The 22,098-nt window shown below is 45.6% G+C and overlaps 1 protein-coding gene and 1 gene segment (V, D, J or C); both read right to left on the reverse strand.

Annotated features, from left to right (window-relative positions):
• LOC144698102 (uncharacterized) overlaps positions 1-22,098 on the reverse strand; it is an 862,314-nt gene that overhangs the window by 112,199 nt on the left and 728,017 nt on the right. The window lies entirely within an intron of this gene.
• On the reverse strand, positions 1,034-20,185 carry LOC144697707 (Ig heavy chain C region, membrane-bound form-like). The segment is given in 7 exon segments: positions 1,034-1,516; positions 1,655-1,782; positions 4,969-5,295; positions 6,538-6,849; positions 7,201-7,326; positions 7,719-8,018; positions 20,143-20,185. Coding segments are annotated over 7 exon segments (1,245 nt in total).

Consider the following 22,098-nt stretch of genomic DNA (forward strand, 5'->3'; position numbering starts at 1 on the left):
TCCCATGGTTTGTGTCAACGGTTCAGTCTGCGGTATTTGTGTATTTTTTGTTATTCATTTATGCGATGTGGGCGTGGCTGTCTGGGCATTTATTGCCCATCCCTAATTGCATTGAGAAGGTGGATTGTGACGTCTCTGCCTTGTGAGTGTTTAATTGGACAAGGTGGAGAGAGTCCAGGCGAATGCTCTGGGCGCATGGGTTCAAATCCCAACATGGCAGCTGCTGGAATGTGAATTCAATTATTAAAACCTGGGATTGAAAACTAGCCTCAGTAATGGTGACCATGACAACTGTCACCGATTGTCGTAAAAACCCATCTGCTGCACTAATGTCCTTTGGTGAAGGGAATCTGCCATCCTTACCCAGCCTGGTCGACATGTGATTCCAGGTCGACAGCAACCTGACTGACACTTAACTGCCCTCTGAAATGTCCTTGGAAGCCGGGCTGTTCTGGGCGGCCTTGCCAGCGACACCCACACCTCATGAAAGGGTAAAGAGATAAAAAAAAAACTTTTATTCCCTATCTAACCCCTGCTGCACCGACCCTGGGAGTGTTAGATGGGACAGTGTAAAGGAAACTTTCGTCCTCCATATACTGTCCTGTATGGGCCTCTGATGAAGCAGATCCCTGCTGTTTACAATTACCTGACATGTGACTGTGACAGGCCTGAGTATGAGTGAAATCACCGAGGTTCTCCTCGCTGTGCAATCATCCTGGCTCTGGGGTTTGCCATAAAAAGGTAGAGGTAAAGGTGTATTAACACCGATGGGTCGCTGGGTGGCGCAGTGTCTCTTTCACTGAAGGACCTTGGGCTCTGAAGAAGAGTCATGAGGACTGGAAACGTTAACTCTTTTTTTTCTCCACAGATGCTGTTGGGCCTGCTGAGTTTTACCAGCATTTTCTGTTTTTGATTCACATCCCAAACAGGAATAGTTAAAAACACCTGTCTGGGAAAGGGGAGGAAACAGTGTAATAGGGGAAATGGAGTGGTGTCGATGGGCCTGGGGGAAAGGAGTTCAGCAAAGTCAGTTCGTTTCACATTCATGATTTATTAACAATTTCGGAGAACATTTTACAGAAAAGTTTATTTTAAAGTCAACTGGACTGAATAAGATGACTGAGAGTCACACTGAGAACAGAACACATTCGCTCTGAGCTGCCAACTGTATGTACAGCTGTAACAGAGACCAGAAAGAGAAAACCGGAGCTCAACATAAAGGGAAGGGAATAATTGTGAATGAGGAATGAGGAAAGCTACTTATTTACACATGGAATTCAAACTACTGGGGAATTATAAGCTACAATTACAACACAGCCATAATTATCTCGCACATTTCAAACAGAGAAGCGGAAATACCGTCCATGACTGTCTTAGTTACAAATTCGGAAACATGAACTGAAGGTATTTCATTTTTAGATTCACCGAGAGGACATATTTTAAATTCGTAATACAGAGATCTCAATAAACGGCTGAGGAAAATCTACGGTGTCCAAAATTCAACTGGTCACTTGATCTGCAAAAGAGGATAAAATAATGAAGCAGATGTTTAGAATGTGGGACATTTATGTTCGTGTTTTAATCAATGAAACATTGAGAGATTTTTCAAACCGCTTCTGTCAGTTTGAAGTGTGAGTGGATTGAATCTTCTGACCTTCACCAGAGTGACGGCAGTGCTGTAGAAAATGCTCAGGAAGAACAGGATGATGAATGTGGAAGCGGTTGTCCAGATGTTGCCGTTATCATCCTCAGAGTCTTCAATCCAGGTGCGATCTGTGGAATCTGCGAGGATATAACCGAGGAAATATAATTAGGTTACTTATTAATCTAGGATATCTTTTAAAAATATACTCTTTACTTTCCTAAGTTATTAATGTATTCTCTAATTTAATGTTCAATATATATCTACTGTTAAGCTCGTGAATTTCAGCAACCTATCTATGTAACTATCTCCACAGCTGTTCTTGCTTTACAATCCTCGTATAGTCCGAGTCGGAAAATATAGAAAATTATCTCCAATATCATTTTATTTTCGAACAATTTCGTACGATCTATTATTGGAGAATATTATGATGGATATCAAGAGAGATTCACTGAGCAACTTATTTGGAAACTGTGAACGTTGCTTTTTTAAATCTCGGATGTGAGTTCCCATCTTGTTTGTCTATTTGTGATGGGAATGTTTGGTGCGTCATTAACTTAAATCAGATTCTCAGTAAGAACATTGTTTCAGTGTGCTTTTCGGATCATTATGTAATAGGGACAATTGCCGGAGGATACGTCGGTTAAAAAAGTGCATTTGAATTAAACCTTCTTCAATAGCCTGGCGTTTGTGTCATGCTTTAGCTTTTATGTATGTGTGCATGAGTATATCGTGCCTCGCATCACTCTTTGTTTCTGTGTCCATATGTGTGTAAGAGTATTGAGGTGTGTTCATTTGCCAATGAGTGCTGACTTGTGCATTTTTGTGTCTGCGTCTGCATGTATATTTTGTTTTTTTTGCCAATGTGTATGTATGAGTGTGTTATTGTGTGTGTTTATGTATTTATATCTATGTTTATTTATTACTATCTGTGTTAATGTGTGTTTATGCGTTCTTGTCTGCTAATATGTGTTAATGTTTCTTTTTGTGTTCCACGTATGTGTCAGCATATTAATGTCTGTGTCACAGCGTGTGTGTGTGTGAGAGAGAGAGAGAGAAAGTTTTTAATGTGTGCATTTGTGTGTTGATGGATATTTAAAACTATGTATCAATGTGTGTTTATGTTTTCAAACGTACTAACGTGTGTTTTTTGTGTTCTCGTGTGTATAAGAGTGTTTCATGTTTGTGTCTACATGTGTGCCTGTGAATGTGTTAGTCTGTTCCTCTATGTTTTTGTCTGTCTGGGTGTCGTCTGCTCATGTGTGTGCATGTGTTCATGTGTATCCATGTACTTGTTTTAATGTGTATGATAGTGTGTGTCTTTTTGTCTGTATTTCTGTCATTGTGAATGTGTGATAATGCATATTTGTGTCCTTGTATGAGTCTGCTTGTCTGGTTTTATCTGTTTGTGTGTGTGAGATTGTGTCTGTGTGTGTGAGTGTGTGTGTATGTGTGTGTGCACGTGTGTATTTGTGTGTGTGTGTGTGATTGTGTATATGTGTGTTCCTGTGCCTGCATTTGTGTGTGTATTTGTGTTTATGTGTGATTGTGTGTGCGTGTGTGTCTGTCTGTGCCTGTGTTTGTGTGTGTGCAAATGTGTATTTGTCTATGTGTGTGTGTTTGTGTGTCTGCCCGTGTTTGTGTGTGTGTCTGTGCCTGTGTGTGTGTGTGTGCCTATGTATGTATGTGTGTGTGTCTGCCTGTACTGTGTGTGTTTGTGTCTGCGTGTCTGTGCCTATGTGTGTATGTATGTATGTTTGTGTGCGTCCATTTGTGTCCCTTGTGTGCATTTTTACTATTTTTCAGTGTTTCACCAGGTCCCAACGATCGAGTCTGACCCTGATAGTGAAAATTTTGGTGAATATTTTCAATGTTCTGTATAAACGTGTTTTCTGTGAGGTGCAAGGTGATATCAGGTGAACGAATGCAAACAATCAACCATCTGCCTCATAAAATTCAGGGGCAGAACCGTGAACAACCCAGGGAGGATTTAATAATCAGTTTAGATTCGGATGATGGGAAATCAATCTTAGCATAAGATTAACAGGAACAAGAGTGTGAAAACTTCTTAAAATTATGTTGCATAAATATATATTTTACAACATTTTAAGCATGATGGGACTTTAAAACCTGTGGCCAGTAAGCTAGATGCCGACTTCTGCTGTTGGTAACTGGGTCCTGACAGTAGAGGCCCGTTCCCTTCCAGATTCTCTGCTCGGGGACTGAGAGTCCAGTGAGTTAATAGTTTTGCTCCGTCTGCTTGGCTAAGCTATTTCTCTTTCGGTTCTCTCTGCTGAGAAGGTGGAGACACACCGGGTTAACTAATGGCCTTCCTCGTCTTTCTGTTTAGGAAGTGGAGGTAAAATTGGCTAAAAATTTTCCTTTCAGTTTTCTCTGTTGGGGAAGCGGAGGTACAGGGGGTTAATAATTTCCCTTCCCCCTCTCTCTGTTGGGGAAGTGGAGGTATAGCGGGTTAACAATTTCCCTTCCCCCTCTCTCTGTTAGTGAAGTGGGGGTACAGTGGGTTAACAATTTCCCTTCCCCCTCTCTCTGTTAGTGAAGTGGGGGTATAGTGGGTTAACAATTTCCATTCCCCCTCTCTCTGTCGGGGAAATGGGGGTACAGTGGGTTAACAATTTCCCTTCCCCCTCTCTCTGTTGGAGAAGTGGGGGTACAGTGGGTTAATAATTTCTCCTCCCCCTCTCTCTGTTGGGGAAGTGAGGGGGTGCAGTGGGTTAACAATTTCCCTTCCCCCGCTCTCTGTTGGGGAAGTGGGGGTACAGTGGGTTAACAATTTGTCTTCCCCCTCTCTCTGATGGGGCATTGTTGGGACATGTTTCTGTGTGACCCTCACTTCAATTCCCAGTGGGTGCGATGCAGCAACTTAAAGCTGATATCCATTTAAAGGATTGGACAATAAGAGAAGCAGCAACACCGAGATCTAAATGTGCTGAGTTTGTTTGCCGGAAATGGGAAATTGTCAGATTTCTCCTCAGTGGGAGGAGAGTTGGTGATGTTATTTTGCAGAATCCCGTTATGAATGAGTTTTACTCTGTCTCTAACCCAGGATGCATCTGAGCTGGGAGCACTGGGTGTACAAGACTTGGTTCTGAGCCCTGGAAATATCCGATTTTAACTAAACAGCTCTAACATTAGCAAAAGTGGAAAACAAAATTAATTAAGCGACTGTGCATTTAAATCACGATTGGAGAAAAGGACTTTATTATTTTTTTTATTGAAGTTTGAAATGTGACCGAGAGATTCTCATTGACATGAATTAACGGTGTCCATCAGTGCAAGGGAAATATTCACAAAACTCGGTTTACCGCTGGATTTATCAACCGTTCTGTTGATGATCTTCAAGGGGATCGCTTCATGTCCCACCACACAGGAGTAAGAAGCGCCGCTGGCCCACTCCTCCGCTGCAATGGATAACAGGCTGTACATGAAGAAGGAGCTATTGCCGTTCTCCGCCACCACCCCGGTGTTCTTGTAGTTCCCGGGATTCACCGGCTTGTCATTGACGGTCCACTTGACGAAAATCTCTCGTGGGGAGAAACCTCTCACTAAGCAGCTGAGGGAGACGAATCTCTGAGCGGAGACATCTTCTGCCGAGGGCAGCAGGACAGACACGGACGGTTCTCGCAGAAAACCTGCATAAAAATTACAATAACTGTTAATAAACTGGACAATTTCAGAGCCAAAAAAAACGCTGCTTAGATGTGAGAGAAATGCGATTTGTATTGAATCTTAAAAGTTTCCATTTTCCATTTTGGGATCTATCTGGTTTTCCAGCTCGGAGCAGGGTTGGATGTCTAAGAAATTGGGCTCTTCAAAAGCTGCTATTTTCTGGATAATAATGAACCTTTAAAGGGTTGCTAAATAGTATGGATTCTATCTGGAAACAGGATTTCTAAACACTTTGACCTCTAAACAGTCTCAGTTCAGGCTGCCATGTTGACACTCCTGAGTTGGGAGGCTGTAGTCTTGTGCACCCCCTCATCTGTGCAAATGTTTAGAAAGGACCAGGATGTGAGCATCAGCATGATGTAAACTTAAAATCTGACCTCGAGCAGGGGGGCGAACAGGAAGTTGGGGATGTGGTAGCCACCCTGGCAGTTTGGGTATATGTCCTTTAACCTTTGGTGAGAAGAGTTTGCATTGGTAATTGACACTGGATAAGTTAATAGCCCCCAGAGAAAGGTTATATTAACAAGTGCTCAGGCAAAGAGCCTAGGTCCTGGTGGGGTCATATGCTGGTGAGGTGCCGTGGTGAGGCTGCAGTGCCCGGTGGCAGCTGCCTTCCTCAAAACGGCCAAGGAGGAGGAGGAAGGTGAGATCAATTCACTTTGTGCCAAACATTTGTCCGCCGCCTGGGACCAGTAAACTGCTGTCAGCTGTCACCCGTCGTATACTTTTCCGGTCCAATGAATTCCTGCATCAGCCTAAACTGTTGTTTCTTAATAAACTTTTAAAAAATCTTAAATTTCCTGATGACCAGCTGACTGTCCTTTTCGGGATTTTGGCCCCCGAATCCAACATCTTACAGATACAATCCTTTTATCTGAGAACTTAAAGAGTTGGATTGGAAAGCTGCTTAAAGTTTACAGCACAGAAACAGTTCATTCGGTCCACCTGGTCTGTGCTGGTGTTTAAGCTCTACACCAAGCTCCTTCCACCTTTCTTCATCGAAATCCAATAGCACAGCCTTCAATTCATTGTTCCTACATTTACTTATCAATTTTCCCCTTAAAGTCTACAGGCCCAGAACTTTTAATTAGTGAAATTGCCAATCAGATGAGACCATTAGTACACTGGATTCTAAATATTGACTCTAGCACTTACCCTGGAAATAGACACAATGGCTCACTTATTGCTTCAATCTCACTGCTCACCTCCATTCTTGTGGAAGGAACTTCTTAAAGGAGTCGGCAGATCCTGATGGCTCACCACGCAGTAGAACTCAGCCCCACTCAGCCAGGCTTGTGTAGAGATGTTTACGTTGCTGACCACGCTGTCAGGATCCGCTCCCGGTTGGACGGCGATCTCTGATTTCAAAGGCTTCTTTTCTTGGGTCCAGGACACGAGGACTCCATAAGGAGCATTAGAAACGATGCAGGTTAATGTCACCGTCGCCTCCAGTAAGACCTGTTCTATTGGCGGTGGCAGTAGAGTAATTGTGGGATCATTGCGGCAGGGGGAATCATCTGTGAGACAGAAATGAAAATCAACCAAATTTTCACCTTCATAAGCAGGACAGCAGTAGTCAGCCTTCACTCCCTGAAGGAGAATAAATCACCTTGGACATATCAACCTTTAACTATCGTCTTTAATCTTCTTTACACAATGGAAAACCAGCTTGGTCTGTGTAAATTGTTCTCATAATTTAAGTCTTTCAGCCCCGGAAACATTCTAGTGAATCTGCTTTGCCCCAGTCCCAATACAAATATACCATTCCTGGGCCCTGGAATGCAGTACTGAAAGTCGTTTTATGGCTGCACTTTCCAACACTATTCCGAAGCGGTTACCAGTTACTGTAATGGGTTTGTATCTCTTACCAGACCCGGTGGTGTTTCGACTTTGGGTGACCCCTTGGTGAGTGACCTGACAGGTATAGACCGCGCCGGTGAACCATTCCCCAGCGGAGACTTTCAGCCGACTGGTCGCCGAGAAGGTTCCCTTCACTTCAAAGACGGGAGAGGTGACAATTCCTGAATCAATGGGTTGTCCATTCTTCAGCCACTTCACGGTCATTGACTTTGGACGGAGATCGATGATTGAACAGACGACGGTTGCAAATTTATTGATTGTGATTTCTTCCCGGGAACTCACGGTGAGGAGAACAGTTGAGAGATGTCAGGACCTGCAAGAAACACAGGTTAGACATTTCTTGCAGAAGAAATTGATAACAAATACAATGAGTTCGTATATTTTAACAGGCTTTTACCGTTAATACACACTAACCTGGAATGTCCAGCTGTTAGAACTATCCAATGAACGATAAATGTGTTATAACCAAGGCCCTATACAGGTTAATCACAGCTTTTCTGTTTCTCACAGGTTCCCCAACACTTACATGTCATTCCAATGCTCTTGTCTGAGCCGCTGTGTTGAACCTCACACTTGATTTTGCTGCATTCCCCCTCTGACTCGGTGATGATTATCTGGCTGCTCAGGGTGAAGGTTCCCTTCTGGTTTCTCACTGACGGGTAAGTTTTAAATCCAGTGGTGATCGGCTGTCCATCTTTCTTCCAGGTCAGTTTGGTGATTTCTGGGGAGTAGTCCATCGCCAAACAGACGTAGGTGACGGAGCCGTCGGTATTGTGTTGCTGACAGGAGGAGACCAGGCTGTAGAGAGTGGGCGAAGACGGTGTCGCTGGGAAAGAATGGCCGATTGAATAAGTTAGACACTGTGATTTGTGATCATCAAGTAACCAAACAACTCAAAATTTGACTATAACTATAAACATATCCAAATATATTCCAACTAAAACCCACACCCACATTTGATCATTTATTATTTCCATCATTTGGTGACCCTCACCTGTCGGTTCCCTCTTAAGAAACCCACACCTCCTTTTCCGCTTCTATCCCATTACTAAAAGAGAACATTTTGATGTCATCTGAATGACGTACCTTTCATTGGATTAAAGTGGAAGAGCAGAGGATTTTCCCCATTATTTCGCCACCATTTATTTCTTAATCAACAGCACTTGGTGATAGAGAAATTGTCTCGTCATTGATATCATTGCAGTTTTGGAAATTGGCTCTGTTCAAATTGAGTGATGCCCCCTTCCCTCTCCACGTCCCCCAAAACAAAGAATAGCAAAGGCCCTTCGAAAGTACCTTTGTAATGATACCTTTATAATGACCAGTGAACTCTAAATTGAATTCCAGTTACAGTAATTACGACATTTTCCAATCGTATGTACATGTGAACATGCGGATCAGGAGCAGGAGTAGGCCATTCGGCCTCTGGGGCCTCCTCCACCATTCAATACGATCATAGCTGATTGATTGTGGCGTTAACTCCACATTCCCACATACTCTCGGCTAACCTTTGACTCCCTTGTCAATGAAGAACCTCTCCACCTCTGCCTTGAAATATTAATGACTCCTCCTCCAACGCTCCCTGGGGAAGAGAGTTCCAAAGTTTCACGACCCTTTGAGAGAAAAATAAAATCTCCTCATTTCCGTCTGAAATGGGAGACCTCTTATTTTTAAACTGTGTTCCCTATCGTTCGTCTCTCCCACAAGGGGAAACATCCTTTCAGCATCCACCCTCTGAATTCCCCTCAGGATCTTATATGTTTCAATAAAATCAGCTCTCATTCTTCTAAACTCCAATGGATACAGGCCCAGCCTATCGAAACTTTCCTCATGAGATAACCGACAACACCTCCCAGTAACATTTGAACGAACATTCTCTGGACAGCTTCTAATACTTTTATATCCTTTCTTAAAGAAGACCAAATCTGTACACAGTAATTCAGACAAGGTCTCATCAACGCCCTATTAAATTGCAGCAAAACATCCTTATTTTTATATTCTATTCCCCTTGTAATAAATGACAACACTCCCTTTGCCTTCCTCATCACTTGCTGTTCCTGTATTGTAACATTTTGTGATTCATGGACGAAGGGATCCACATCCCTCTGTACCTCAGGGTTCTGCAATCTCTCTCCCTTTCAAAAATATGCTGCTTTTGTATTCTTCCTGCCAAAGTGGACAAGTTTATATTTTCCCACATTATACTGCATCTTCATTTTTTTGCCCACTTACTTAACCAAACTATATCCCTTTGTTGACCCTTTATCCCCTCTTCACCACTTACGTTTGTATCTATCTTTGTGTTATCAGCAAATTTAGCAAATTCATTCAGTTCTTTCATTCAGGTCATTGATATAAATTGTAAATAGTTGAGGCCGCAGCATTGATCCCTGTGGCACTCCACTTCTCACATCTTGCCAATCTAAAATAACCAATTTATCCCTACTCTCTGTTTCCTGTTAGCTAACCAAACTTCTACCCATGCTGAAATGTTACTGCCGACACCATTATTTTGTGTAGTAACCTTTGATGTGCCACTTTGTCAAATGCCTTCTGGGAGCACAAGTACAGCAGATCCACAGATTCCCCTTTATTCATGTTCATTGTTGCTTCCTCGAAAGGCCCCAAATAAATCAGCCAAACATGATTTCCCTTTCACAAAACCATGATCGATCCATATAATTGCAATTGGATTTTCTAAGTGACCCGTGATAGACTCCATAATAATAGATTCCAGCATTTTCGCTCTTTCAGCAGTAAAAGCGGGAGACAAACAGGTTGTGATAGGAGGGCAGCGAATACCTGCTGGAGAAAGGCACAGGGAGCCGGGGGGAAGCGCACAGAGACATTGTCTCCCTTCTATCCCAGGCACATAGCACCTTTCCCCGGGAATGGTAAGGATTTCGGGAGGAGGAGAGACCATAAGGGAGAGAGAGGGAGAGATAGAAAAAGAGGGGCCCAGGGTGCCTGGGGCCTCGGCTCGCAGTTGCTTTCGCCTGGCTCTGCCCACTATAGCCCGGTTCTGCGCTTCCCCCCGGCCTCTCTGCCCTTCCCCCACCGCTTCTCTGCCCTTTCCTCCCAGCCTCCCTGCCCCTTCCCCTTCCCGCCTCTCAGCCCTTTCCCCCTACCGCCTCTTTGACATTTCTTACCCCTCTTCTCTGCCCTCAACCTCTCCCCCCCAGCTCTCTGCACGGGTTTATGTGCTTTCGCCCGGCTCTCCCCACTATAGCCCGGCTCTCTGCCCTTCCTCCACCCCCCGCCTCCCTGCCCTTCCCCCCCACCGTCTCTCTGCCCTTTCCCCCTCCACCGCTCTGCCCTTTACCCTCCCTCCTCTCTGCCATTTCCCCCCTCCCCTCTGCCCATTCCCACACCCCTCTGCCCTTTCCCCCCCACGGCTCTGCCCTTCTCCCCGCCTCTCTGCCCTTCTCCCCGCCTCTCTGCCCTTTCCCCCCTCCCGTCTGCCCTATCCCCCCTCCCGTCTGCCCATTCCCCCCTCCCCTCTGCTCTTCCCCCTGCTTCTCTGCCCTTTCCCGCTCGCCTCTCTGCCCTTTCTCCCCTAGCTCTCTGCACTTAAGCCAAGGTTCACTGCACATTCGCCCGGCTCTCTGACCGTTCCCTCGGCTCGCTGCCCTTTCCATCACCTCTCTGTCCTTCCCCCCATGCCTCTTTGCCCGTCCCACCCCACGCTTCTCTGCCCTTTACCCCACCTCCTCTCTGCCCTTTCCCCGCCTCCTCTCTGGCCTTTCCCCCCTCCCCTCTGCCCTTTCCCCCTCCCGCCTCTCTGCCCTTTCCCCCTCCCGCCTCTCTGCCCTTTACCCTCACGCCTCTCTGCCCTTTACCCTCACGCCTCTCTGCCCTTTACCCCTCCCGCCTCTCTGCCCTTTACCCGCTCCGGTCTCTCTGCCCTTGCCCCCTCCCCCTCTCTGCCCATGCCCCCTCCCCCCGCTCTGCTCTTGCCCCCTCACCCCTCTCTGCCCTTGCCCCCGCCCCTCCCTGTCCTACCCCCTCCCCATCTTTGTCCTTGCCCCCTCACCCCTCTCTGCCCTTGCACCCTCACCCCTCTCTGCCCTTGCCCCCTCACCCCTCTCTGCCCTTGCCCCCTCACCCCTCTGTCTTTGGCCCCTCACTCCTCTCTGCCCTTTACCCCTCACCCCTCTCTGTCCTTGCCCCCTCCCGCCTCTCTGCCCTTGCCCCCTCACCCCTCTCTGCCCTTGCCCCCTCACCCCTCTCTGCCCTTGCCCCCTCCCGCCTCTCTGCCCTTTAACCCTCCCGCCTCTCTGCCCTTTCCCCCCCGCCTCTCTGCCCTTTTCCCCTCCGCCACGCTGCCCTTTACCCTCGCTCCTCTCTGCCATTTCCCCCCTCCCCTCTGCCCATTCCCCCCACCCCTCTGCCCTTTCCCCCACACCGCTCTGCCCTTTACCCTCCCTCCTCTCTGCCCTTTCTCCCCTCCCCTCTGCCCTTCTCCCCGCCTCTCTGCCCTTTCCCCCCTCCCGTCTGCCCTTTCCCCCCCTCCCGTCTGCCCTTTCCCCCCTCCCATCTGCGCATTCCCCCCTCCCCTCTGCTCTTCCCCCTGCTTCTCTGCCCTTTCCCGCTCGCCTCTCTGTCCTTTCTCCCCCAGCTCTCTGCACTTAAGCCAAGGTTCGCTGCACATTCCCCCGGCTCTCTGCCCTTTCCATCACCTCTCTGTCCTTCCCCCCATGCCTCTTTGCCCGTCCCACCCCACGCTTCTCTGCCCTTTACCCCACCTCCTCTCTGCCCTTTACCCCACCTCCTCTCTGCCCTTTCCCCGCCTCCTCTCTGCTCTTTCCCCCTCCCACCTCTCTGCCCTTGCCCCCTCCCGCCTCTCTGCCCTTTCCCCCTCACGCCTCTCTGCCCTTTCCCCTCACGCCTCTCTGCCCTTTCCCCTCACGCCTCTCTGCCCTTTCCCCCTCCCGCCTCTCTGCCCTTTCCCCCTCCCGCCTCTCTGCCCTTTCCCCCACCTGCCTCTCTGCCCTTTCCCCCTCACGCCTCTCTGCCCTTTCCCCGCTCCCGTCTCTCTGCCCTTGCCCCTTCCCCATCTGCCCTTTCCCCCTCCCCCTTCTCTGCCCTTGCCCCCTCCCCTCTCTGCCCATGCCCCCTCCCCTCGCTCTGCTCTTGCCCCTTCACCCCTCTCTGCCCTTGCCCCCTCCCCCTCCCCCTCTCTGACCTACCCCCTCCCCATCTCTGTCCTTGCCCCCTCCCGCCTCTCTGCCCGTGCCCCCTCACCCCTCTCTGCCCTTGCCCCCTCACCCCTTTCTGCCCTTGCCCCCTCACCCCTATCTGTCCTTGCCCCCTCACCCCTCTCTGCCCTTTCCCCCTCACTCCTCTCTGCCCTTGCCCCCTCCCGTCTCTCTGCCCTTTCACCCACCCGCCTCTCTGCCCTTTCTCCCCCAGCTCTCTGCACTTACTCTACGGATCTCTGCCCATTCACCGGCTCACTGACCTTTGCCTCATCTCTATGCACTTTCCGCTGGATCGCTGCCCCTTTCCCTGACCCTCTACACTTCCCCCCGCCTCCCTGCCCTTTCCCCCAGGCTCTTTGCGCTTTAGCCCCGCCTCTCTGCCCTTTCCACCGACGTTCGTCGCTCCCTTGGGCCATGCTCCACTTTCTGGAACTGCTAGGCCTCAGGCCTCGCTTCCAGGTCTCTCTTCCCCGCAGATCCCGCCCTCCCACACACCGATTTAGGAAAAGTGATCGAGTGAGTGAGCGTGTGCATGATTGACAAAGTGAGGGTGGCTGAGTGACAGAACGAGGGAGGGTGGCTGAGTGAGAGAGGGTGGGTGTGTGAGTGAAGGAGTGAGGGAGGGTGGGTGGTGAGTGAGCGTGGGTGGGTGTCTGAATGTGGGTGAGTGAGAATGGATGAGTGAGTGAGGGTGGGTGATTGAATGAGGGTAGATGAGTGGGAGAGTGAGGGTTGGTGGGTATGTGAGGTTGAGTATGTGAGTGAGGGTGAGTGGGTGTGTGAGGGTGGGGAGGATGAGTTATTTATTGTGAGTGCAGGTAGGTGAGTAAGGATGGGTGGATGAGTGAGTTTGAGTGAGGATGAGTGAGGATGGGTGAATGAGTGTGAATGAGGCTGGGTGAGTGAGTGTGGGTGAGTGAGGGTGGGTGAGTGAGTGAGGGTGAGTGAGTGTGAATGATGCTGGGTAGGTAAGGGTGACTGAGGATGAGTGAGTGTGAGTGAAGGAGGGTGAGTGAGGGAGGGTGGGTGAGTGAGTAATTGATGGTGAGTGAATGAGGGTGAGTGAGTGTGGGTGAGTGAGTGAGGGTGAGTGAGAGTGAGTAAGGGTGAGTGTGAGTGAGTGAGTGATGGGTGAGTGAGTGAGTGTGAGTTAGTGAGTGTGAGTGAGTAATTGATGGTGAGTGAATGAGGGTGAGTGAAGGTGGGTGAGTGAAGGTGAGTGAGTGAGTGAGTGTGGGTGAGGGAGGGTGGGTGAGGGAGGGAGTGAGGGCGAGTGAGTGAGGGCGTGTGAGTGAGGGTGTGAGTGAGGGCGAGTGATTGAGGGTGGGTGAATGAGGGTGGGCGAGGGAGTGAGGGTGAGGGAGTGAGTGAGGGCGAGTGAGTGAGTGATGGTGGGTGAGGGTAAGTGATTGTGGGTAGTGAGGGTGCCCAGGTGCTGCAGGCTCATCAAGGCGATATTTCTCCGGATGATTTTCCGCTCCGGCTCAACTTTCCGTTGTCTGTTGTCCACAGCTGAGCTGGGGGTTCCTCCATTCGGCTCCACCACCTCCACCTCCTCCTCTTTCTCTCAATCGATCCTGTCCCGATTCTCCATATTGATCAGCTTTCAGTAACACCGGCTGTGTGAAGTCAGGCAGCAGTGTAGATCGCTGGCCAGCTGCTTTAATACCGATGCCTTTCTTTGAGAAACCCGTGTCAGTGCGTGAATAGGCAGACTGAGGGGGCTGGAGGGGAAGGTGACAGCAAAACCAGGATGGGCCGTGCAGGCATTTTGCACCAAGTGTGCACCAGTATTGGGGATCCAGGCGACCGTGGTCCCAATCAGATCCCTCCCTTTTCCTTGTTTCTATGTGTTTGGTTCAACATTTGGAAATTCTCCACATATATAGTGATGTCACCTGTGTAATTTCATTTTACACAAAAAGACATCAGAAATGGAACAGTGAACAAGCATGCAGCTTAACGGATTTTCATTCAGCAATTAATATTTTCAGCCCACTTCTGTATGTGAGAATGTGTGTGTGTGTGCGTGAGAAAGAGAGAGAGAGAGTGCATTCAAGTGTATGTGTGTTTTTCAGAGAGAGAGACAGAGAGAGACAGAAAGTGTGTGTGTGAGAGTGTGTGTGTGAGATAGGGAGTATAAGTGTGAGAGTGTGTGAGATGGAGAATCTGCGTGTGTGGGAGAGAAAGAGCGTGTGTGTGGGAGAGAGTGAGAGAGCGTGTGTGAGAGTGTGAGATTGTCTGAGATGGAGAAATGTGTGTGTGTGAGAGAGAGCGACTGTGTGTGTGTGTGTGTGTGTGTGTGTGTGTGAGAGAGAGAGTGTAGGGGTGTGAGTGATAGGTAGTAGAAGTCTGTGAGAGTGAGTGTGTGAGAGAGAGAGAACGTGTGTGTGTGTGGGAGAAAAAGTGTGTGAAAGAGAGAGCCAGTGTGTGTGTCAGAGAGAGAGAAAGAGAGTGAGAGAGAGAGAGTATGTGAGTGTGTGTGAGAGAGAGAATGAGAGAGAATGCATGTGTGAGAGAAACAGTGTGTGTGTGTGAGAGGGAATGTGGTTGTGTTTCTGCGTGTGCAAGAGAGAGAGATCGAGGATGCATGTGTGTGAGAGAGTGTTATTTATCTATATGTGAGAGAGAGAATGGAGAGTGTGCGCATGTGTGAGAGTGTGTATGTGTGTGGGAGAGAGGGTGCATGTATGTGAGAGAGAGTGGGTGTGCATAAAAGAGAGGGAGTGTGCGTGTGTGTGTGTGTTTGTGTGTGTGTGAGAGAGAATGAGTGTGTGAGAGTGCATGTGTGAGTAAGAGTGCATGTGTGTGTTGGAGAGACAGTGTGCACGTGTGTGAGAGTGTGTGTAGTTGAGAGAGTATGTGTGAGAGTGTATGTAAAAGAGAGAGGGAATGTTTGAGACAGAGTGCGTGCGTGTTAAAGAGAGTTTGTATGTGAGAGGGAGAATGTGAGAGTTATGTGTGTGTGTGTGTGTGACAGAGAGAGAAAGAGACAGTGTGTGTCTGTCAGAGAGAGTGCGTGAGAGGGAGAGAGGGCACGTGTGTGAGAGAGAGCGTGTGTGACAGAAAGAGTGAGCGAGTGAAGGTGTGTGGTAAAGAGACTGAGTGTCGAGGTAGATGAACCATGATCTTACTGAATGGAGGGCAGGATTGAAGGGCCTCTCCTCATGCTCTCATTTCTGTAATTCACTCCTCCCCCTGCAGGCGGCAATCCAATGACTCAGTTTTTGATGGCGGCTCCTTTTCCCCAAATCCCCCGCGGCTGGTTGTTTGGAGCGTGAGTCTGGTCATTGTCCATTTCAATCGTTTAAATAACTCGCAGCCTCTGATCAGATCAGAACAGGCGCCGCTCTCTGGAGCCTCACTGTCACTCCCTGATTCTGTTTGTTCTGAAATTGTGCTCAAGTTCAGGTCATTCACGTTCAATAATTTTCTGATACTCAAAATGCTTAAACATAATTAATTCATTAAAATTTATACATGTTCTCTCCAGAAATATTGTTAATAACAATTAACGTGCGTCATTTCAACCGAGCAATGGAACAATTTATTTTCACAGATCTGGCTCGAGAACCCACAGCCAGTTAGTTCGATGCTGATTCAGTTTGTTTGACCTCTGCGGGGAAAAGACTCTCAGGTAAGGAACAGGACAAGTTAAGATATGGATTAAAGCCCCCACTCCTCCCCCAGTACACTCCTGTCATCAGCTGCAAGGGTGGGATTCAACAGAAAGCCAACTCTCCACTGAACTGTCAAACACTCCGGGTCAGGTACAGCATCGGTTTGATATAAAATAAAACTCTCTCCACATTGTCCCATCAAATATGCCCAGGAGAGGGTTCAATCCGGTTTTGATATAAATGCTGTGCTGCAAGAGCCGGTCAGAGGCTGGGAATTCTGTGGCGAGTAATTCAACTCGTATCGCCCAAAGACAACTCACCATCTACAAGGCACAAGTCAGGACTGGGATTAAATAGTTTCCACTTGCCTCAATGAGTGAAACTTCAAAAAACCCCAAGAAACTCAATACTATCCAGGACAAAGCAGCCCACAGAATTGGTACCCCATCCACTACCTTAAACTTTCACTCCCTCCCCCACCGACGCACATTGACAGCAGTGTGTACCATATACAAGATGCAATGCAACAACTCGCCAAGGCTCCTTCAAAACCCGCAACCTCTCCTAACTAGAAGGAGAAGGGCAGCAGGTGCATGGAAACATCTGTATGTTCCCTCCAAGACACTGAACATCCTGACTTGGAACTATATTGCCGTTCCTTCACTGTCAATGGGTCAAAATCCTGGAGCTCCCGACCTAACAGCACTGTGAGTGTACCTGCAGCTATTCAAGGAGGTGGCATTTCAACACTTTCTCAAGGATGGGAAATTAGGATGGGCAACAATGCTGGCCTTGCCAGTGACCCCAACATCCTATGATAGGATTAAAAATAAGATACCGGCTAATTTCTTCCTCCGCACTGTTCAACCAAATAGGTCAAGGACTGCTACAGCACGGATTAAAATAAGATAAAACTCTCTCTGCATTTCCTAACCTAACACTCCCAAGACAGATACATCACTGGCTTAAAATCGACCAAACCTCCTTCGACAGTCTGTCTGTCGTTTCTGAATTGTCCTTTCTGACTGTCACAATGGGTTGGGTATCTCATTTCTGAGGCGCCTGGTCAAAAAGTCAAACTTTCACATTTCTCACAAATACAAGTTTTTTTGAAGAAATAAATCAAATTGCACTTCCTGAAATACAGGAGAGCGAACCAGAAGGTTAACAACCAGCCAGGAAGATTCCTGGTCCCAGCACAGTGACCACGCGCACAGAAACAGAACAGACACAAATAGTGCAACAATCGAGTTCCCAGCAGATGGATCTGTTCAATCTGTCCATTTCATTCAAGCTGTTTGATTCTAACTGATCAATGGTCAATTTGCTACAATTATTCTATGACTTCTTTGAAATGAAAAATGATTTTCATTTTAAAACTCCCTTTGAAGTCCATCTAATTCTCCGTCTGACTCAAATCTCCAAACAATGTATGATTTAAGTTACCCTGAAAATGAGCACAGCAAATACTACAGATTCAGGATAATTGGTTGTCCGTAATAAAGACTCAATGACAGGGTAAGAATTAAACAAATCAGGAAACATTCACATTGAAAACCCATTACCCACTGATTTGATTTGATTTTAGGTATAAATATAACCAATAAAAATATCGAGGCGAAACACCTTATCGAGCTGAGCACAACTGAGTAAGAAAAGTACTATTTTCTGAATTCATTTTGGATACAATTCAAAATTCTCTCCACCCTTTGAGATTTTGCATCACTATAATGTCCAGTATACTATTTAATTGTTGGAGTTCATTTATGTTGAATTAATTATCACTGATATTATATTGTAAGTTAATTATCTTGTTATTGTCAATTCATTTTCTTGTTAGCTGATTTCTACTTTATAATAAAAATAGTTTTCAATAATTGAAAACTTGTTTCTCCATGGTACTTTGTGAGATAATTGGGGTTTATTTAAATCAACCTGACACTGAAACAATGTTGAACAATAAACTTCAAATTACTAGATGGTAATATTCAGGCAAGCATATCAATTTTACTTAAATCTGATCAATATTTACTATTTTATTTTTACTTCTCCTGCTCTGTTTTAATGGACAAAATTGTAAACTATGCGTTTCTAAACGGATTGAGAAATCATAGATTCCATCTATTCTCATCGAGTAATTCACACGACGAATTTATGAGTTGAATATTTGAAACACTTTCAAATCTGGCCGGGGTCACATCGCATTAACTGTTGATGAGGTGTAATATCATCTGTTTGCTGAATCAAACTTGCCTTAACTCCGAGCTATATGTAAACAAATGTTCCTGGCAGTTACTTATTATCAATGAAAGTGCTTCCAGAATAACAATCCCTATAATTTAATTGTTAAATCTATTTTTCACTGAAAGAAGATCCAAATTGATCAATAGACAATTTGATGAGAAGAATTCATTCAGATCATCTGCGCCACTGAAATATAACCGGCAAATTGACTCCAGATTTTGTTCTTCAATTTAATATTTAATAAGAATTAAGCATGAAACTCAGATATAATCTCTTCTTCTCCTATAATTCTATCCTGTGTACAGCACAGCTATGGGAGACAGGATGTTGTTATTAAGTTCAAAACTAATACTAATGTTTGCAATTAAGTTAATCTGTTCGAATTTCAAACTTTTACTTGTCAATCTCTATTTCAAAAAAAATGTAAGAACAATTCCTTTACTGCCAGCGAATTACACCTCCCAGTAAACTGTTTAAAATTAGATTAGTGACAATTATCTCGCTATCCAAATCCCAATGATATTGAAGGAATAATGTGGTTACGGCTGCACAGAAAGAATGTAATAACCGGATAGACATATAGCCAAACTGCAATGTCAAACTGCTCTTTAAGTCAATGCAAATGTTATCAGGGATATAAAAAAAGTAATTCAAAATTTCTTTTGAAACTGAACAATTCTGTAGAGTCAGAATATTCTTACTGAAATTTTTTCATGCATAATCACAAAATGTTTCCAGCCTAAAAACTTTCCCGATCATGTTAATTGTGCGCAGAGCGCAGCAGAATTGTGAAAGGCGATTAATGATCAATCAGGGTAATATGAAAGCTGTTCCGTCAATATGGAGAAATATTACCACATTATAATTGTTTGAATTGTATTACTTTTACTCTACAATTTGAAAACTTGGTAATTGTATAGTTTCTGATTGCAGTAACGAATTATGTTCTGAATGAGCGTCATAATCCATGGTTTAGTTTATTCTGCAATTATCACTTAAAATAAAGACAAAATGTTCTAACACATCTGTAAATGCTTTTTTAGCCATTTCTGATGCCTGTTTGTTTTCTGCCTACAATCGCGCTTCAAGCAGATACAAACGCGTAGGCTGCTTCGATTCAATCGCAAAACGTGTAACCGCTCAATGTCACCGAGTTTAAACAATGCAGAAACAATTCAGAACCGCCAAACCGTTTCATAAATTCTACTAATTCAAAGTCACCCAGACACACAATCTCCTCAGCAGAAAAACACCAAATCACATCACTGAGGGGCTGAAACCCGTTTCATGGAGAAGCAGCTCAATTCTACAAACACTTCCAACAGAATCCAATGTAACATTGCAAGAAAATCTCAATATCGAATCCAGACAACCGCTCGTCACCAAATGAATGAATAATTAAACTAAACAGAAATATGGAATAATGTCAACAGCATTGTGAGTAGGCGGAATATGTTCAATAAATTAATATTGAAATTTAAGCTTTTTTGTTAATATTGGGTTTGATTTCAAACCTTTTTAAAACCTTGTGCAACAGATGGTAAAACCAGCAGCCATTAAATGTCACCGAGGTTAAACACTGCAGAAACGTCAAACTGTTTTTACAACCGTTAGATATTTCAAGTACCCCGGCCACACATTATCCTCAGCAGATAAATACCAAATCACAACAACCAGGGTCTCAATCCCTCAGCAGCACTTTTTAATCAAAACACAGCGGAATTATATAACTCAATTTCAGCAGAATCACATGAAACATTGTAAAAACTTTTGCATACAGAATCCACCAAACCCAGGTTTCATTGGCTGAATGAATTATTAAAATAGACAAAAAAAAAGCAAAGACTCAAATAAAACAGTTACTAAATAAATGTGTGGTTCTTACCTGCAGTCACCGTCAACATGGTCCCTTGTCCCCAGTAGCCCATACCGTCACAGTGTTACATTCCCTGGGCTGTGCCATACAATAACTGTCCCTGCACGAAAAAGACAGAAATCCACCATTATTTTAAATATTCATAAGTCAGAGGCAAAGTAAGATCACGATGAATTATATTTGCGTTTGTGGATATCTTTAGCTATTCATCAATGATCCTCATCTTTTATAATTCACAGAATAACACATGAACATGTTATTGAATTCACCAATTGATGAATGGATAATTATCACAGCTTTTCCATCTTAAACCACGTTTTTTGGGCAGTGCTGGACAGAAATAATACTTCATTGTAAATATAGCAGGATTGTAAAAGCGAGCACTGACCCAGGCAGACTCAATTAGTGCTGAGGGGTTTTTGTATTGACAGTAACTGCTGTGCCATCCAGTATATCACAGTGAGACACACCATGTCAAATACTGCGGCAGACTGTTCACTATAAATACAGAGATTTAATCTCACAGCGCTCTCAAAAACCTGATTCCGACACGCCTAAGAGTGAATCAGTGAGATATTTCAGCTTGTGGTGGTCACATTATATTTATAAATGTGATTGGAGTTCTTTAAAAGCCTCTGTGCAGATTTAGCGTGTCCGTAAACACAAACAAAGCGGAAGACTTTTACATATTTTTACAAACCAATATTACTTATACCCATTATTTTATTTAGCTCCTATTTTCTTTGACTTTTCCTGTTGTGATCGTGATCACCAATTTGAACAAACTCCTTCTGAGGTTTTTGTATGAGGATGTCGCTGTGCACAGCACTGTGACCCACTGTAGTGTCACAGTGAAATACACCCGCACAAAAACTGCACCCACTCTCTGTTCAGTGCTGCCTCTCAATATTCACTTCAAATAGACGTTTAATTCAGATCTAGTTTAGTATTTATGCAGCTATTTACAAAACTTAATGAACAGTGATTCCCTCCAAGTATCAGACATATTAGAATGAACATTATATCCAGGTCTGTAATTGCGGAATCTGTTAACAATAAATATAAGCACAGCCAAAAGCTCAGCCTATTATATCAATTGGTTTGTTAGGTTTTACTGTTAAATTTGCTGTGTTACTTTTGCCAGCAGCGGCTTGTTGTCTGTTTCTGATCATTACAGTTAATATTACATTTAAAACAAGTACTGACCGTCAGGTTACGATGGAAGTTGCTGAGTCCCTCTCGATCTGTTCTTGTCCGGGTCCAGCCCTGGTTCCTCTCGCTGTGGTCTGCTGCACAGTAATAGATGGCGGTGTCTTCAGTCTTCAGGTTCGTCATGTCCAAGGAGAAGATGTTCCTTGAAGTGTCTTTGGACGCAGTGAATCGATTCTTAATTGCTGGGGCATAGCTGTTGATGGATGAACTATAGTAGAAAACCAGCCACTCCAGTCCCTGTCCGGGAACCTGTCGGACCCAGTTCATGCCATCGCTGCCAAGATCGAAGCCGCTGGTTTTACAGGTCAGTTTCAGGGAGCCTCCGGGACGCCCGGTCTCTGCCTCTGCCTGAGTCAACACAACCTCCGACTGGACACCTGTAAAAATATATCAAAAACCCCGAGGATTAATCCTGGTGAAATGATTTCTGACTCTGTAACATTCCAGAGAGAGAGACTAACACTGAGACAGTAACAGTGAGAGACTTGGACAATAAAAACTACTCACGGGATAAGAAAGTCAGCAACAAACTGAGAGAAATCGCCGACCTCATCCTTCTGGTCATTTGGGGAAAATGGTTCTGTCCAGAACTCAGTGAACAAACCAGCTCCCGGACTGTTGGATTCCGGCCCCAGTGAGCGGCATTTAAATACCCGGCAGAAGGGGGCGGGTTTCCAGGCGCCGCCTGTTGATTCCCTGGTGGAGGCGGCGACTGGATCCACGCCCCACCTTCCACATCCCCAACAGAATGGA

Source organism: Cetorhinus maximus, chromosome 23 (genome assembly GCF_964194155.1).
Source record: "Cetorhinus maximus chromosome 23, sCetMax3.hap1.1, whole genome shotgun sequence".
In the NCBI taxonomy this organism is placed as follows: Eukaryota; Metazoa; Chordata; class Chondrichthyes; order Lamniformes; family Cetorhinidae; genus Cetorhinus; species Cetorhinus maximus.